The sequence below is a fragment of the Aptenodytes patagonicus genome, chromosome 6, assembly GCF_965638725.1.
Source record: "Aptenodytes patagonicus chromosome 6, bAptPat1.pri.cur, whole genome shotgun sequence".
NCBI classification, from domain to species: Eukaryota; Metazoa; Chordata; class Aves; order Sphenisciformes; family Spheniscidae; genus Aptenodytes; species Aptenodytes patagonicus.
In genome coordinates, this window is record NC_134954.1 from 28,625,047 (window position 1) to 28,643,105 (window position 18,059).

At 41.9% G+C, this 18,059-nt stretch overlaps 1 protein-coding gene across 2 annotated transcripts in view; it reads left to right on the top strand.

The window, feature by feature from the left end:
- Positions 1-18,059, top strand: part of VPS8 (VPS8 subunit of CORVET complex) — an 89,940-nt gene that overhangs the window by 10,836 nt on the left and 61,045 nt on the right. For both annotated transcript variants that reach the window (XM_076341748.1, XM_076341747.1), the window contains exons 7-14: positions 8,294-8,418; positions 9,994-10,080; positions 11,534-11,601; positions 12,145-12,298; positions 12,398-12,457; positions 13,486-13,593; positions 15,930-16,010; positions 17,117-17,287. In XM_076341748.1, coding sequence (XP_076197863.1) covers positions 8,294-8,418; positions 9,994-10,080; positions 11,534-11,601; positions 12,145-12,298; positions 12,398-12,457; positions 13,486-13,593; positions 15,930-16,010; positions 17,117-17,287 — 854 coding nt within the window. The remainder of the gene's footprint in view (positions 1-8,293; positions 8,419-9,993; positions 10,081-11,533; positions 11,602-12,144; positions 12,299-12,397; positions 12,458-13,485; positions 13,594-15,929; positions 16,011-17,116; positions 17,288-18,059) is intronic.

An 18,059-nucleotide genomic window follows, 5' to 3' on the forward strand; every position in this document is an offset into this window, starting at 1 on the left:
AAATAACTTCTTATCTGCTACAGTCAACAGATGATCTTACTGAGTTTTTTAGTGGTAGATCTTTGTGTTTTTTCTAAAATTTGTCTAGTATGTGGAGATCTCCAATATCATTACTATGGAACACATTTTTACTCTGATTTTCTTGTTGCTCTCTCTATATGCAGACACTATGAAGTCAGTAAGCTTTTAAACAAGAAGTTGTTCTCTGCAAGTGTCATAATAGAGAAAGATTATTTTTAGCATTTTACACTCCAGAAGGGGCTCTAGGACTCTATATAAAGCATGCAAAAAGGAAGGGTCATTCTTACCTTTGTTGTGATTATGTCTGCATCAAGTCCTGTTTAAGAGGATGCCTGAATGTCCAAGATGCTTAGTATGCTATGGTATTTTAATTGATTGTATTTTGTAAGATTTGTTTGGGGTTTTTGTTTTGCTCAATGCAAGTGTGTTTAAGCAAAGTTTTCCTTGTTACACTGTTGATTACGTTGGACCAACATGTTTACTGCTGTTTTGGCCATGATCTTTGCAAGGCCCTGTAGTTTGTAGTTATTCAGTTAATTTTGTGGCCTTTAGGAAACTTGGCACAATGCCAGCTTTCCACTAATTGGCTTTTATTAAAATAAATGTCACTGCTTTGAAGAACTTCTCTGCATACTTGCAACAGGGCCTTTAAAGCTTTCTGATCTGTTGAAACATACAAAGTTATGGTTTATACAGCCAGATGGTTTATATGTACTGGACTGTATTATCACAAGTGCAGGTTGAGGAAAATTATTACTCCTCTCTATTCTGCACTTGTGAGATCACATCTGAAGTACTGTGTCCCATTTTGGGCTGCTCAGTACAAGAAAGACATCGATGTACTGCAGTGAGCCCAGTGGGGCAGGGGTCACCAAGATGATTTACAGGGCTGAAATACATGATGCATGAGGAGAGGCTGAAAGAATTGGGTTTCTTCTGCGTGGAGAGAAGGTGGCTAAGGGGACATCATGTTGCTATCTTTTACTACCTAATGGAAAGGTATAGAGAAGAGAGACTCAGATGCTTCTCAAAGGTCCATGGTGTTAGATAAGAGGCAGTGGACCCAAGTTGCAACATGGGAAGCTCTGATTAAATTTTTCACCATGAGGGTGCTGAAGCATTAGATAAGGGTTGAGAGAGGTTGTGGAATCTCCTTCCTTGGGGATATTCAAAACTCAGCGAGGCCTTGAGCAAGCTGATCTTGTTGACTTGCTTGGAGCAGCAGGACTGGGCCAGAGACCTCCACAGCTCCCTTGCAACCAAAGTTATTCTGTGAGTCTATGCTGTAATTTAAAGGTCGTGAGGAATGAAAGTATGTCATACAGCTTTGTTTCAGATATGGGCACAAATGCTTCCTGGACTCTTCTGTTATCTGCTAAATTCTTTTAGTTCTGTAACTAAAACTTGGGCATTGACCCCAGTGCTCTCAGATCTATCTGCAAAGAGAGAAATCCTCGCAGGATACGGCTGCATAAGGCCTTCTTGTGTGCAAAGAGAGAAGATTAGTGTTCTGGCTTGGTTTTATTCTGTAATTTAAACCAGCAGTTTATGTCTGTAGACCTACCAATTTCTGTACTTTTTTTATGAAAACATTTTTCTACTAGATGTGTTACTTAGGATGAGATTTACTCCCTGAAGTTTTGTAAGCTGCATGGTTTATACTGTACAATGGAAACATCACCTTTTTTTGCCTGCAAAAATGTAGGTCCATTTTCTGGGTCAGTGTTGCTGATGTTCAAATTTCTCTGAATAGTTTTATTTCACTAGCAAATTTTTTAACCCTTTATTTTTTCTTCCATATATTTGACTTTATGTAGCTATTTTGTTTGTCTCTTCTTGTAAGTCCACCTGTACCTCTTGACTTGTCTGCTTTGTCCTTTTTAAGGAAGACTTGGGTAGCTTTCATTCTGCTTTTTTGAATGCTTCTGTTGGCTCTTGAAAAATTATTACAGGACAATTCTCAGATTGAGCATCTAATCTTTGAAAAACAATATTTTTCTTGTGGATTAGAGTTGGATTAGATGCCAACTCTTTGACATCCTGTAAGTGTTGCAGAAATGTTGGTAGGAAGGGATGTCTGGAGGCCTGTAGTCACCCCCTCTTTGGTGCAGGACTGTCACCAATAACTGGGTCAGGGCAGCCCTGGCTTTGTCTAGCCAAGTCTTGAAAAACTCTTACGGATGGAAAATAGTGCCCAACAGGCAAACATGCATGCACACACTCTCTGGTAACCTGCTCCAGGGCCACAGAATCTTGCAGGGGGAAAAAAAAATCCTAACAACCCATCTAAACCTCTCAGTCTGCCATTTCTGGTATTCGCCGTTTGTTACATGGTCTGACGTTAGTGAGAAGAGTTTGGTGCTCTCATTTTTAACCTATCTTTCAGGTAGTTTATCTTCTATTTGATACTTTGTTACCACAGTTAAATGATAGTTTTTTAATGATGATATCATTAAAAATGATAGTTTTTTGTGCCTTAGGAATATGACCCTTAGCTTGTTTCTAGTGCTGGGTTCACTTGGGGGATTTTTTTCTTTTTAATATCAATGAGGGCCATCCTTTTGCCAAATTCTTTCTGAAACTTGTTTGGAGTTGTGAGCATTGTGCAAATGAACAGTTATGCTCTGTGCCGTGACTTTTCTTGAGGATTGCTAGCTGGAGTGGAGAAGTGCTCTCCCAGCAAGCCTATAACCATAAACAAATAATCTTTAGAGATTTAGTTTCTTCATCTTTCTAGAGGAGCTAAGAGGTTTTTACACTACTGAAAAACTAGCCCTTAAACAGAACTCACTGAAATGTATTATTTTTCATGGAGACTTTATGTTCTGGGCAGAAAATTTCTATATAACTAAACTTTGTTTTGATTAGCGTTGAACCATTTGTTTTCTCTGTTGACTGTAAAACTTATGGTTAGTGTCTTGAGTCTTTGTTGAGGTGTGGGGGTAGCATGATATCTTGAGAGAACAGGTAGTGTAAGTACCTAAAGACAGCATTAAAACTAGATTTTGGGGACCATTGTCCTTGGTTGTTTTTTGAAGTTAATGGGGAGTTGATTGGCTGGCTGGTGGTAACTGTTGAAAATAGTTTTATCAGTTATGTCACTGTGAACTTCCAGTTTTATTTCCTCTCAGATTTTTTTTTTGGTCTTCAATACAATGAAGTCCAAATTTATAAACTTCTTTTTCTTCAGTGATTCCATATGCTTTTTAAACTGCTTGGTTTTAAAACACTAGCTATCACAGCATCCTCTCAGTTACTTGAATAAATCAAAAGGGGAAATGTTAACAAAAGGAAACACTATCAGCAAAATCGGAAGGTTCTCTCTGTCTTTGAAGATTATCACATATGCTGTTCGTTACTTCACTCCTTTCTTTTTATATTGATTTCTGGCGTTTTCTTTCTTCTTTTGGCCCTTTCTGGTGGACTGAAAAGGAAAAGGTACAGTAACACTGCACTGTGCACGTACCCTGCATGAACAACTCCTGTCTTGCCCAGTTTGCATGTTGTCTGTGCCAGAATTTAAGATGCCAGATAAGCAGCAAGTAAGGCAGTGCAGTAACCAGTCAGTGGATAATACTGCTGGCCAGTCTGGGAATTGGTTATTGAATGCATGTGCATTGCACACTTCCAAATTCTCCAGGCAAGAACAGCAGAGGAACAGGTAAATGTGCTATATATAATGTTTTAGGGCTGCAGGTCCATAGCTGTTTGTAAAGGCATTATTTCGGGGCAGGACGAAGGCTCTTCCATGAGATCACCATCCATCTATTTCTGCCTGAGAGCTGTCAAGTGGGGTAGGAACCCAATTCAAAGAGCCACAAGCCAGAAACTCTGTGAAACCCATGCAAGCAGACAGCAACTTCTGAAAGCCCTGCTCATGCACCGGTTATGCAGCTGAGGAGGGAGCATTGGGATCCTGATGTGGTAGCCACAGGTGGTCTGACTTAACCCCTGCTCTGAGTGATCATTTTACTAGCTTAAGCTGAGGGCAGGGGGTGGGGAGGGGGGTTCAGCATGCTCTGGTTTAGGGGACAGCTGTTGTGTTATTGGGGGAGATGGTGTCTGCAGCCTGCCCCATTAACTCACCATCTATTGTCCCCCTGATTCCCAGGCCCAAGAGGGATATACCTCCTGGGAGAGCATTTATTGGTATTGTGCCTAATAAAGGTGGGAGGAAAGGACCTATTCGTAACATTTGTAGTAAGTGAGTAATTCTGCAGGAAATAAAGCAGGCCTTTCAAACTCAGGAAAGTCATGGCTTAAGGAAAAGATCTTGATGAAAACCTGGTGATCTGGGAAGTAATAACTTCTGGAGCGCTATGCTTATTCCTTTGGTCTGGAAAGTGACTTATTTCATATTCACAAACTTGTTTTTATTCTTTACTTGTAGAGCTGTATCAAAGTGCCATCTCGTTTTGACTTCAGACTTTGAGAGCAACACAAATAGTTACTGCCAGAAATTTTTCAGATGAAGAATTGCTTTATGTAAATTGCAAAATTAAAAACATTTTTTTGACAATTGATAGCCACTTTTGTTTCAAGCATTTGGAAAAAGCTTTTTATGCTTAATCCTAAATGTGCCTTAATTCAAAGCTGATAATATTAGTGTGGAAAATCATCAGCTCAGCTTTTATAACCTTTTGCTTTTATCCATTTTTATTACTCTACCAGTTGATTAGCAGGAGCTCATTGATTCAGGCATCTTGCTTTGCTTTGGAAGCAATTTCATCCATCTTATTCATAGTTTTTTTTTAAAAATCTTATCTAATGGCTCCTCCTTGTGTGTCATCTTTTGACTGGCTGGAAACAAGAACAAGTACTGGCATGGGTTTCTCTGGGGTTAGCTTTCCAAGTGATCATTTCTCAACTCTGAAAATGCATCTCTGGCAAACAATGGGCACTTCCTTCTTAGGAAGGAATAACTTGAGTCATACAAAGCATTTTATTTGGGGGTGGAGTGGGGGTCTTGTTTATTTTGAATTGACATTATGGGTGAGGGAGGAAGAAAATGGATTTGAAAGTTCATGTGGGTATACATATAAAGATGTAAAGCTGGATTGAAAGTAGTAGTGATTCTGAAGCTGCTGCCCTTTTCAGAGAAAGCTGTGAAAGATTCTCCTTTTTCATGCCTTACAGGAAACAGGTTATTGGCTTACTGACAGGTTTAAGCTGAAGTGGAAGGGACAGAATACAATTCGCCTTTAATAGCAAGAGCTGCAGTATTCATCTTATTTTTAAACATATTTCTATGGTTAGCAGATGGTCTTCTTGTAAATGAACTGTATTTCCAGACCTCTGTAACAGGAATTACTTCTTTGGGACTTGAAGGACGCCATTTGGAGAATACCTCTCTGGGGAACTTGTTTTCCAGCTGTAGCTCTGTGTTCTCTGAGCTTCCATGGAACTCTTCCATGATTTTTCTTCTTTTTCTTTGACCTGTTCTCTCTGATCTATGCCATGTACACCCTTGTCACAGTGATGTCAAGGTGTTTTCTAGTAGCATGGCAAAGGATGATTTTTATTTCCGTCACATGACTTCTGCTTTCATCTTATCCTAGTAAGGAGAGTTGTGTGCAGAGCAATGGCCTTAGTTTTGAAGCGTTTCCACTGCCTTGTGCTTGGTAATAGAGGTGGTGGCTGAAACACCCTGCCTGGCCCCTGCAGCAGAAGGTGCTGTGGTTTGCTGTGGCTCCGTGGCATCAGACTGACCTTCAGGAAGGCTCTGCGTTGTGCTTGAGTGGCAGATGCAATGAATTGCATGGTGCTTTTCTAATTTCTCGCTATAGTGATGCTGAAGTAGTTTTGGCTTCATGTTCCTCTTATGTATTGAATGATGGCAGCCATCCACAGTATAGTCACTTGAATTGTATACATCCTTTGTTTAGTTAAACATGAATGTCAAGGCTTATAAAATTTAGTTATCTATTTAAACAGTAACTTGTGTGACTGTCAGAGCTTTCAGAGCTGCTTCTGTACATGTAGGTTCAGCCAGTTTGAACCCTCGCATTCTCCTTGGCTTTCAGAGGATTTTATCTTGAATGATGTCACATGCCTTTGGAAAGCTAATGAAAAGTAGTGTTTTACACAGTTCTGGATTATTTAACTGTGAAAAATAATCTTCATCTACTTGTAGTTTAACTGAACATCTCTTACAGTAGAAGGAGTATCTTTATGAAATGTTTTTAAGTGTAAACAAGCAAATGTCAGTTCTCATTTGAAAATGCAACTCCCTTGTTCTGTGTTTGACATGAGCCAGACTGCAGAGGAAGAAAGGGGAGATGCCTTCTTCTTCATGCAGCATCAGGTGTTGTGCTGGCAGGCACAGCAGAGTTAGAAGTACATGAAGGAACAGGTAGCCTTTTCCAGAACTGCCTGGGCTGCTTGTCGCCTGATGAAGAGGTGATGATTTTCATTGATGTGGTCAACCGAAGGCACCTTTCTCTTTTCCTCCCACAGATCTCAAGAGCAGAGCTCTTCAACATTCACAAGAATCCTGATGTCTCTGAGCACCCATAACATATGGTGTCCTCTTGACCACTACTGTCGTCATGTTTTAGATCAAAACTGACAGTTCTTTATAATACCTGAACCTTCCTTGTGCATTTGCAAGACAGAGCATAGCCCTTCTGTCTCTCCCAGGCCCTGTCTCATTTGGTGTGCAGAACAAGTGGTGTTTGTAACACCCTCTTGATCCCTACCTCTCTGCTACCACTATCCAGATTTCGCAGGAAAAGGAATTTTTTACTTTCTTTTGGGCCATTACAGCAGATGAGTTTATTGAGGTAGATGCAGGAAAACAAGGAGTAGAGTGGAAAAAGTATTTGAACTTGGCCCTAGCCTCTTTCTTCTCACCCTAAACAGTGCTTTAGAGTAATCCATGAGTTCAGGTACTCTTCTTGCTAGTGTTTATTTTGGTCTCCCACTAATGCCTCTTCATACTGGTAGAATTTGAAAGGTGACCCCCACTGTGTTTGTGCTCAGCCATCAGTCTGTCTGTGCAGACTGATGAATACATTACTTCGTATTGGGGAAGAAATGAGAGATATGTCCATGCCCTGTTTCACATATAGCAGCACATCACTAGCGGTGCTGCAACTTGGAGTAATGTGTCCCGTGCCTTGGGCAGTTCGTCCAGGGGGTTTCTGGTGCTCAGCTGCTGTCTGTTCCCCTGGATCCTGTCCTTTCCCTTCCTTGCTCAAGGTGAAATCCCACACACAGTGTTATTGTGGTGTTTCTGATGTATTTCAAATCTCTAGTCTTCAATTCAACAGTCCTCACAAAGCATCTTTTCTTTCTCCCCCATTCAAAAGCAGGACAAAAACAAAGAGAGGTAGAAAAAGCAGATCCAGAACATTTGTTTTCTTAGCTTTTAAGAGCAATGCACCGAAGACAGGCAGAGGGTTCATAACACGTTCATAACATATTCATAACACGTTCATAACGTTCATAACATATCATTCATAACACGTGAAGTGCAACATCTTATAAAGCAATTTTTAGTCTCTCATGGTGGAAGCATAAAAGAACTCAGCACAGAGGTGCCTGTTGTTTGTTGTCTGCAGGGGGCAGACAGGGCATGGCCATGCAGCAGTCCAGTCCCCTAGGAGGCTGTGCAGGCATTAGCATCGCCTTTGCTGTAGCCTGTGTCTTAGGAAAGGAAGTTCTGTCACAGTGTGGTGATCATTACTGTTTCCTTATAAAGTAAGAGGTATGTGCACTAGAACTCATTGAGCATTTTAACTGTGTAGCCTGGGGACACAAGTTCATTTTCCCTCCAGCTTCTGGCCTTTATCAACAAAACTGAGGAATAAAAGCTACGTAAAATTACACTTACCAAAAGCTGTGTTGGGGATTTGTAATTGATGTTCAAATCGGCATGCAGAAGTATAAGGCTCAGAAGATAGAATTAGTTTTCTGTCATCTTCCTTGCTACAACTTAAGCACCATTGCAGAATAGTAAAAGGAAAGCTAGATATTGCTTTGATTTTTCTAGTCGTTTGTTCTTCAGTTTGTAATACCTCTGCATTTCCATATTCCCTGTGCCTGTTTTGTACTTTTTAAAATAATTTTTGTATTTCCCTGCAAGACAGTGTCCCACTATCTCTGTACTAACATGTACTCTCATCTTGTAAACTTTTTTAAGAACTTAACTGTAAGCCTGTGAATCATTAATGTACCCCAAGTGAATTGTATATGTAAATAATTGCATGATGTTAATTTTAAGCATTGCTCTTTCTTTCTCTTTAATTTCTTACCAATTGTTCTGCTCTAGATCAAAACCAGGCTCTTCGGCTGTGTCTGGGCAGCACTGCTGTTGGGGCCCAGTATGGGGCTATCTCTGCTCTCAGTATCAACAATGACTGTTCAAGGCTCCTGTGTGGCTTTGCGAAAGGACAGGTAATTCCCACAGGATGAGATGGTCCAGTACTCTGTCCTTCTGCAGACTGTTATTGAGAGACTATCCAGGGGTGACAATAGCTCCAAGCCAAGCACACTCAATATGTAGCTGTTTGTTCGTTGTTTTTGTGCTGAGAAGCAGTATGCGTGGCTTGATCTGCCCAGAGCTTTTTTGGCCAGCCAATTTCTGCATCCAGTGAGCTAACTCAGACAGATTGTTTGGGGTAGGTGTCTGTGGAAGAAATGGGTAATGCAGAATATAGTGAAGGATTCAATTAATCATGGCTCATTGTGACATCCTGCTCCTGATAAACTGAAATGTGCAATGGCACACCAGGACAGCCAGCTTAGTCTTTCTAGGTCACTTTGTGAGATCTATGCTTTGTAATTAAAGTTAGTTTTTACTGTGGTGATGACTTGAAATTCTTGAAACTCATATCTAGCCCCAAAGTTCATTTTCACTAATACCTTACTTCTGTTGTATGACGGAAGCAGTGTAGCTTTTGAATGCAGGGCAAAAAGGGTTTGAGTCTGCTGGTATAGTTTTATGTCCTTCTCTGAACCTAAAGAGAGAAAGCAATTCCTGAAGAAAAGTTATAAGACTAAAACTAAACCAAAATGGATAGAAGTTAACTTGGTAAAATTTAGAGGTCCATGGAATACAAAGAAGGCTGCTTTGTTTTTCTTTGTAGTTTCATTTCCCTTTGCTTCTTTGGCTTTCACCTTCATTCTAGATGAAACATACTCCAGTGCCTATGATAGGGCTAAATGACAGACTGCTCCAGACCATGTGGAAATACAGATTTGATCCATGCAGAGCAGCGGCCAGTTTTAAATGATACTCATAAAATATTTTGGAGCAGCAGTTCTGAAACATCTGGTCTACCAAGCTTTGATAGATGATTTATGGAACCATATAAAATAGTATTTCCAATAAAAAGTTTAATTCAAATTGTAATCTCAGCTCTTCTGGGCTAAATGTTCCTCAGTTATGCAGTAAGTAGTTTGGGACTTCCTGCATCTTAGTTGAGAAATTGCCTGAATTTAATATCCAAGTGCAAACCAAGCTGTACGCTCCTACCTGACCTGTCATGCTGAGCAAACGCAGGAGGAGAGGAATGACAAGGTTCATGGTAGCCATGGAGATGCTTGAGTTTTGCTAATGCGTGTTAGCAGGGATTATTCAACTGTTCACTGATTCTGTGCAAGAGAAATGCATTGAACCACTTTGAACAGTGTTGTGTGGTAGCAAAGTTATCTTACATTCTTTAATTGTGTTATCAGGCAGATAGCTGTGAGGTGAGTGAGTTCAGGCAGATGGTGAGAGCTTGCCAAAAGGACGTGATTCAGACTTGTGAAGATAACTCTAATGTTGTCAACGAGAGTATAAGCAGATAAGTAAATGGCTTGTAAAAATAGGGTAGGAACAGATTTCAGATCACTTTTCTTTGATATGAAGACCCAACTAAGCCAGGATGATATTGGGAATATAGAAATTTATTGATGTACTAATGCACAAGGTGATGGAGAGAACCCCTTGGCAGTAAACGTGTACTGAGAACAATCTGCTTGCAGATCACAATGTGGGATCTGGCCAGTGGGAAGCTGCTACGATCAATAACAGATGCCCACCCACCAGGAACAGCCATTTTGCACATCAAGGTAACAAACACTGCATGTACTCCTTGTATACTACTTTTTTTTTTTCTTTAAAACACACTTGTGTTCAGTTAGATGTGTTGCCTTTCCTTGTGTAGTACTTTTAGATTTACAGATGAGAGCAGCTACCTAGGAGCTATATGGTGATACTATACAAAGGTGAGAAAAATGAGCAGAAATTCTATTTAAAAAAGAAACGGAGTATTTTGAGAGCTGAAATAATAGTATCGGCTGTGAGTTGTACTATAACAAACAACAGTTGTTGTCTGTTATAACTCCTCTCTCTGATGCCAAAATCTATGACAAATTAGTTGCTAGAATACATTTCTCTAAAATTTGCAGTGGTTTGAACCAGATACATGACTTACCATCTTTAAACTTAAAAGAGTCTGAAGTGTAGAAAGTAGCTTCTGTCAGCAGTTTTTCAAAAAACTTGTTGGGAATGTTTGGGTTGAAAGAGAAATCATCTGTGGATTCTTGTTCAACATAGTGTTGTCTCACACAGAAACTCATATCTGATTTTGAGCATGGCTTTGTTTTATGTGGACCTCTCCTACCAGAGCATAATGCTCCTTGGCAGCCTGGTCAGAGCAGTGACTTTGATGCATCACCCAAACTCCTCTCTCTCTTCTACTTTCCTGGAACTTGCTGAGACATCCCAGACCCATACGGTGTCACATGTGGAACTAGTGTAGTGGGTCTGGTGGGGCATGTTGCTCAAGGACAGGTTCTCATGTACTGGTTGGTCTGACCTGGCTAACCAAATATATTTTGTGGGCATGAAGGTGCCCCCTTACTGCTGCATCTTCCACGCTTCCATCTCTGCCATCTTTGCCCTGTGCATAAAGATGAATATTCCCCTGTGCCAAGTCCTCTGCTCCTAGTGGCCCCCTTCTCTAGCTCATGACCTGATGGCAGCACCAGCATTGAAGAGTACTCAGACACTGCTATACAGCCCAGATGCTTGTGCTGTTAGATGCTGGGTTGCAAAGTCCTCCAGAAGGGTGCCTCAGCTGTGGCTGTGACCCTTTCTTATTTTGATTATTTGGTATCATTAGTAGTTCTGGATGTTTCTGATTTTGGTCTGTTTGTGACTGCAGCCCATTCACCGGCTCTGGCACGAACTCATGGGCTTGAGGCTGTGAGCTGTTCTAGTGGTAATACAGGTTTTGGTATGCTGTAGTTCTGAGCTGCAATAGAAAGTAATGGGACTTTGGTAACAAAGTCTAGCGATAGGGCTTGCTGGAGGGGTGAAGATGAAACACAAAACCTTGCTTTTCTTACACGTCATAAAAAAGCCAGTAATTGTCTCAGTGCTGTATGTTAAAGATGTCTTTCTGGTAGGTACAATGCTTGTACTTTTGTGCGCTGTTAATAATGCCATAGCATACACTTTTCTATCAATTTTTTTGTAGTTTATTTCTTAGTGCCGCTTTTAATCTAATTATCTGCTCAGTTTACAGATGACCCGACGCTTGCAATTTGCAATGACAGTGGAGGCTCCGTATTCGAACTGTCATTTAAGTAAGACAATAACTCTAAGTACTCATAGAAAGTACAAGAAACTAATGCTGGGACATAGTTTCTAAAACCTAAGCAAAAAACCCCATTGGAACCAATAAAGCTACTTTCTGAATGTTGAAGGTGTAATTTAGGGCTGCAGTATAATTTCACAGCTGAAGCAAGATGCTATCTGGCAGTGTAATAGTCAAAGAACAGCCTAAGTTATTAAGGTATCAACGTGTTGTCCAGAATCTTGGCATTCCTTGTGGGCTCTTGGTAGTTGTCATAAAAGTGCTGCCTCTCGGTTTTCCTTGTTTCATTAGTGAGAGCTGCCCTGCAGTAACTGCTCGTTTTCTTCTTGGCCTCTTCAAGAGGAGGAGGGACAAGGAGGAAGGATTGACAGTCTAGGGACTGTCCAGGAATTTCCAAAACTTTACTGTTAAATAAGATCTTAAGGAATTCTTGTCTGTATCTGAGCAGTTGTATGGGACTGCTTCCAGTGACACACTAAAAGTGATCCCTGGAGCTGTAGTTGGCCACCAAGCTGATTTATCTTCTTTGCAGGAGGGTTATGGGAGTGAGAACATGTGAATCTCGATGTCTCTTCAGTGGCTCAAAGGGGGAAGTTTGCTGTATTGAACCGTTACATGCAAAGGTTGAGCTGAGAGACCATCCTATCACCCAGTATTCACTGCTGGCCATGGCCTCCCTAACAAAGGTAACTTGCTGCTTGCAGAAGGCTTTGTGTGAGAAATCACAAAGGAGTTTTCTGGTATATACTCAAACATTTTATTTCGCCTTTTTGTTTTTCTTGAAGATACTGGTTATTGGCCTGAAGCCATCTCTGAAAGTGTGGATGACCTTTCCCTATGGTCGTGTGAGTAATGAAGCCAAACAGTTGCTTTTTTGGATTATGGGTACAAACAGTTCCTAGAGTGAAGGGCATGAGATTAGGACCAGGTGTTTGGTATCGCTACTTTATCAGCATGCAGTAAACTCTGCATTATGGAATTGCAGTGATAATCTGTTGGTCTGATGTGTGCAGACTGTGGGCAGAGAGGAGGTGAAAAGGCTGCTTTCAGCTGTACCTATGTGAAGTTGCTGAATTTCTCCAATAAGTAGGAAGGGAGGAACTCAGGAGCCCCTCAGCTTCTTGTCTTCCCTGCTGCAGCCTGGACGCAGCCACAGATGGGTCGTTGACCTGATTATGGTTACAATCACCTTGGACTGGGGCCATTGCTTTACATAAGAACCATACAATAGAACCCTTAGTTGTAGGGACAGAAACAAAGTGGAATTAGAGCACTAAACAGTCTTCTAAACTCTTGATTATTCGTTTTCGCTAGTTGCTGGTATAATTCATCTTGAAAAAGCAGCTGGGGGAAGATGTGGGATATAGAATCATAGAATCATTAAGGTTGGAAAAGACCTCTAAGATCATCGAGTCCAATCGTCAACCCAACACCACCATGCCCACTAAACCATGTCCCTAAGCACCTCATCTACATGTCTTTTAAATACCTCCAGGGATGGTGACTCAACCACTTCCCTGGGCAGCCTGTTTCAATGTTAGGTTGGGAGAATGGAGATAAGGCTGCTAGCAAGCTGCAGCTTGTTGTAGTCCATCAATCCATGTGAGATTGGATCTACGTTAAGCAGCTAGGACACAGGTTTTGTTCTGACTGGCTGTCTACTTTGCCAAGAGACACACGTTGCCCCTAAACCATGTGGCTGGACCAAAGAGCACAAGCTACTGCTAAGCTGCCAGCAGACCAGGAAATTGCTTTACAGACTGTGTGTGTACATAGCAAAGTCAGTGAGTAGCAGCTGATGAACAGCATGTGTCCTGGAACTGAGGTTCTGCCTTCTGTACCTTAAATACTGGCTGTGCTTTTTGTCTAACAGATGGACCCTTCTAGTGTCCCTCTTCTGGCATGGCACTTTGTGGCTGTACAGAACTCTGTGAACCCCATGCTTGCATTTTGTCGAGGAGATGTCGTACATTTTCTTCTGGTAAGCCTTGGATGTTTTATGCTGCTTTTCAGAGAGTCACGTCTTATTCACATATTCAGTTGACTGAGCCTCTGTCTCAGTGAAAGTATGATATCTGTGCATGCTGGGGATGTCTGCAGCTTGCAACCAGCTTGGGAAAACAAACCTGTTGGTCGTTGCTTTTCATCAAGCAGTGGTGCCCTTCCCTGAGAATCTGGAGGCATGAACTTTATGCATTCCAGACGTGTTGATTTGCAGCTTATCTCATTTCTACTGGAGGTAGAAGAATGTGGATTGTTTTCAGGGAGATCACATGAATTTGAGATACCATTTTATTTTTTGCTTTAGAACATGAGTCTGGAAAAAACTTGTATAAAGCACTAAGAGACAGCAGCTTTCAGGTCCTGTTGGCATGGGACTTTAGGGCACGCTGCTCGTCCTGTTTAGGTCTGCAGAAGTTACACATGCAGATATGGTTGTTTGAAGATGATTTCATGTCTGATGTCGGTATGAGAGCAGTACCTAGGCTTCAGAAAATCTGGCATTTTGGTTTTAGAGTGCTAAGTTTTTTTCCCAGCTCTGCTACCATAGAATCATAGAATGGTTTGGATTGGAAGGGACCTTAAAGATCATCTAGTTCCAACCCCCCTGCCATGGGCAGGGACACCTTCCACTAGACCAGGTTGCTCAAAGCTCCATCCAACCTAGCCTTGAACACTTCCAGGGATGGGGCATCCACAACTTCTCTGGGCAACCTGTTCTGGTGCCTCACCACCCTCACAGTGAAAAACTTCTTCATTGTATCTAGTCTAAATCTACCCTCTTCCAGTTTAAAGCCATTACCCCTTGTCCTATCACTGCATGCCCTTCTAAAAAGTTCCTTTCCAGCTTTCATGTAGGCCCCCTTCAGGTACTGGAAGGCTGCTATACAGTCTCCCCGGAGCCTTCTCCTCCAGGCTGAACAACCCCAACTCTCTCAGCCTGTCCTCATAGGAGAGGTGCTCCAGCCCTCTGATCATCTTCGTGGCCCTCCTCTGGACCCACTCCAACAGGCCCATGTCCTTCTTATGTTGGGGGCCCCAGAGCTGAACACAGTACTCCAGGTGGGGTCTCACGAGAGCGGAGTAGAGGGGGAGGATCACCTCCCTGGACCTGCTGGTCATCACCACCCTGCCCCTTCCTAAAGAGCCTGTGTCCTTCCATTCCAACACTCCAGTCATAGGACCCATCCCACCACATCTCCATGATGCCAATAAGGTCGTAGCCCTGCAGGTGTGCGCACGTCTCTAACTCCTCTTGTTTATTCCCCACGCTACGTGCATTAGCATAGAGGCATTTAAGTTGGGCCCCCGATGAAGCTGACTTACTGTCTGGAGTGGCTGGAATTCCTTTGTGCTGCTCTTCAGGTGCCCTCCTGCTGACCTGTGATCTTTCTCCAGGCTCAATCATCTTGGACCTTAAGCTTTGCTCAAGCACCCAGACGTTGTGTTGTCTGGATTGAATCCTCTTTCTCCTCTATCTTCTCCCTTGGTAAACTTGGGGAGAAAGAAAAGGGTGTATGTTTAAGCCTGTCTTGCTGGAGATGTCTGTGCATGCAATAGCACGAGCCTCTGCACAGATTCCCAGCAGTGGCGCTGCTCTGCTTATAGGTTACTAAACAGCAGCCATGTTACCTGAATTCAGGTCCCTCTTGCTGTACTTCAAATTGTCAAAATGTAAAAAACCCCTTATTTTTATTTGCAGAATGTCTTTTTTTAATGATGATGAATTAAAGCCAGTTTCACATTAGCGTTCTGTAGTTCTGACTTTTACAAGCAGAAAGTATGGTAGTTCCTGCATGGGACAAGAGAGAACCCTTGACTGGGAGTTGTCATGCAACATCTCCCTTCAATTCAGTATTCCAGTGGGGCTGAGCCCCTTGGGAGTCAGTGAATGAGAATCAGTCCTCCTTCAGTGCTCTCTGTACAAATGCTGGAGGTTTGCACCCCTTTTAGAAACTGAATTGCCTTATATAATATGTGAAGCAGGGCAGGGGGGAACAATCCCTTGAACAGATGTAGTGCCAGCTTGTTTATGACATACAACTCATGTACTACAAATAAATGATTTAAAATTGATCCAACAGAGGGCATATATTTTTACTGCCCCCTGCTCAGAGCCTTCTGTTTCCTCACTTACATGAATGCTTTTGAAAGCGCGACATTATGCTCCATTTGAGAACCGTGTGTGCTGCTACTGCGCACTCAGTGTGCTTGTCTGAGGGGAGCTCCAGACTCCTGGAGTTGGTGTGATGCTCTCTGGGAACAGAGAGGTTGAGCTGAAGAAAGTCTTTGAGCCTTGTCCGATTTCTCTTTTAGGTAAAGAGAGATGATACTGGTGCAATACATGTCACTAAGCAGAGGCAGCTTCATCTACACTATGACCTCATCAACTTTACTGTAAGTCTCAATACTATATATAGAATGGTTAGGGTTTTTTTGCACTAGTTTTCTTGTTAAATGTATCTCGATAGCCCTTAGTTCTGTACTATTGGCTTTACAAATGTAGCATAAGAAGTGGCTGTGTTTATCTGGGGCTAACTAACTGAAAATGTCCTTAAATTTGGGACTCATTGGAAACCAGCACAAGTGAAATAGCAAGTAGTAGCTAAAGGATGAAAAATTAGTAGCATGGAGGCAGCAATACTGCCCTTTCTTGGGAAGGAGGGGTAGCCTTGTTGAGGAAATATTTTCAAGAGCTAGAGAGAATCTGGCAAGAAAGATTTTTATTCTATATTCTCACTAAAAAGAATGCAAACTTCTGTGTAATTGGCTCAGTAAAATTCTAATGTTTCCATATACGAGTGCTTGCTAAAGCACCATAATTATTTGATGCTTTCAACAAAAAAAATCGTTCAACTCTAAAACATGTTTACAGAATACAACGAGTAAAACATGAAAGGCCAAAATATCAAGATGGACATCCACATCAGCTGGAATTTGAAGTTTGTTAACAAATATGCTTGGCTTTTTAAAAAAAATACAAATATTGTAAAAGCAGCGAAAAAAAGCCTTTTTATTTCCCAGGTTTTGAACATGAAAGTAGAAGCCACAGAATATGAATGACAGGCTTTGAGTTAAACTTAGATGTACTATTTCTCTTTTTAATACCTCCTGATGCCATATTTACCTCCTAAGGGACTTGAGAACAGGTGTTGTAGTAGTCTTGTTTTTGAGACCTTTGGATAGAAAGTGTGCTAGAGCATAAACAGTGCACGAAGAGGACAAGAACTCTGCTGGATTGCCATTTGTCTACAGGTGTTTTCTGTAAAGAAGGTTCCTTGTAATTTTTCTCAGTGTTAAAGCTGATACTCCAGAAGGAGCCTCCCTATCTTTACCTTTGGAGTTATGCATGGGTGCTGTTGTGAAGTGACCGTGTATAGTAACAAAGCTACTAGCCATCCTAGAACTTCCAGTACTGATACTCAGGGATATGGCCAGAGCCTGTTTAGTTGGCCTATAATTGTGTATGCATTGCTGAAATCTGTGATTTGTTGCTTTTTCAGTGGATAAACTCACGGACAGCAGTGCTTCTGGACAGTGTGGAGAAGCTGCACGTTATAGATCGTCAGACACAGGAGGAGCTGGAGACAATAGAGATCTCCGAAGTTCAGCTAGTCTACAACAGCAGCCACTTCAAATCGCTGGCTACGGGAGGCAATGTCAGCGAAGCCCTGGTAGGCACAAATGACCTGCTTGTGTTAGCTAACTCTGTTTCAGATATGCCCTAAGTGGAAGCCTGGAGCTTTGGAAAAAAGCCTTTTTGAAGCATCTCAGAAATCATACATGGTGTTGATGTGGCCAACTAGCAGACAGTTCATGTTTCCTTTTGTGCATCGATATTTTTAGGAGCCAAGCTTTGGAATACTGTACATGTACATTGTACAGGAAAAAAGCTGATGTGCTTTATTCTTCAAGAGATTCCTACAGACTTTTCTACTTTGTATGCCACAAATACTCTGCTGTAGCAGTGCCTGTGCAGTACATGCATTCCCTGCCCTCGCCTCGTAGATTGTCATGCAGGGGTAGAGAGGATAGTACCTATGCTTGAAATTCCACAGCTGGACAATATGGTTCCTATTCAATTCTGCTATAGCCCTGTGAGACTTGCTGGCCCAAACAACTAGCAGAAGGCTCCTGTGGGTCTGTAGTTTGGATCTGCAATTTCAAGCCCAGCATATGGTCATGACTCAGTTCCAGAAGACCAAGGAGAAGTGCCTTCAATGCAGGATGGCAGGATTTCACAAAAAAGGCCTCTCTGTCATGGTTCCCTTTGAGCACCAAGGAACAGAGTGCTTCTTCCAGTCTGAATGGCCAGATCTATGAGGAGTCTTTGCAGCCTTTAGATCTACATAGCCGCTGCTTATCTGGTTTTCACTGCTTTATCTGCTTCACACTGCTAGCATTGCTGTCGTCATTTCTGCTGCAGATGCATACTGAGGAAGAAAG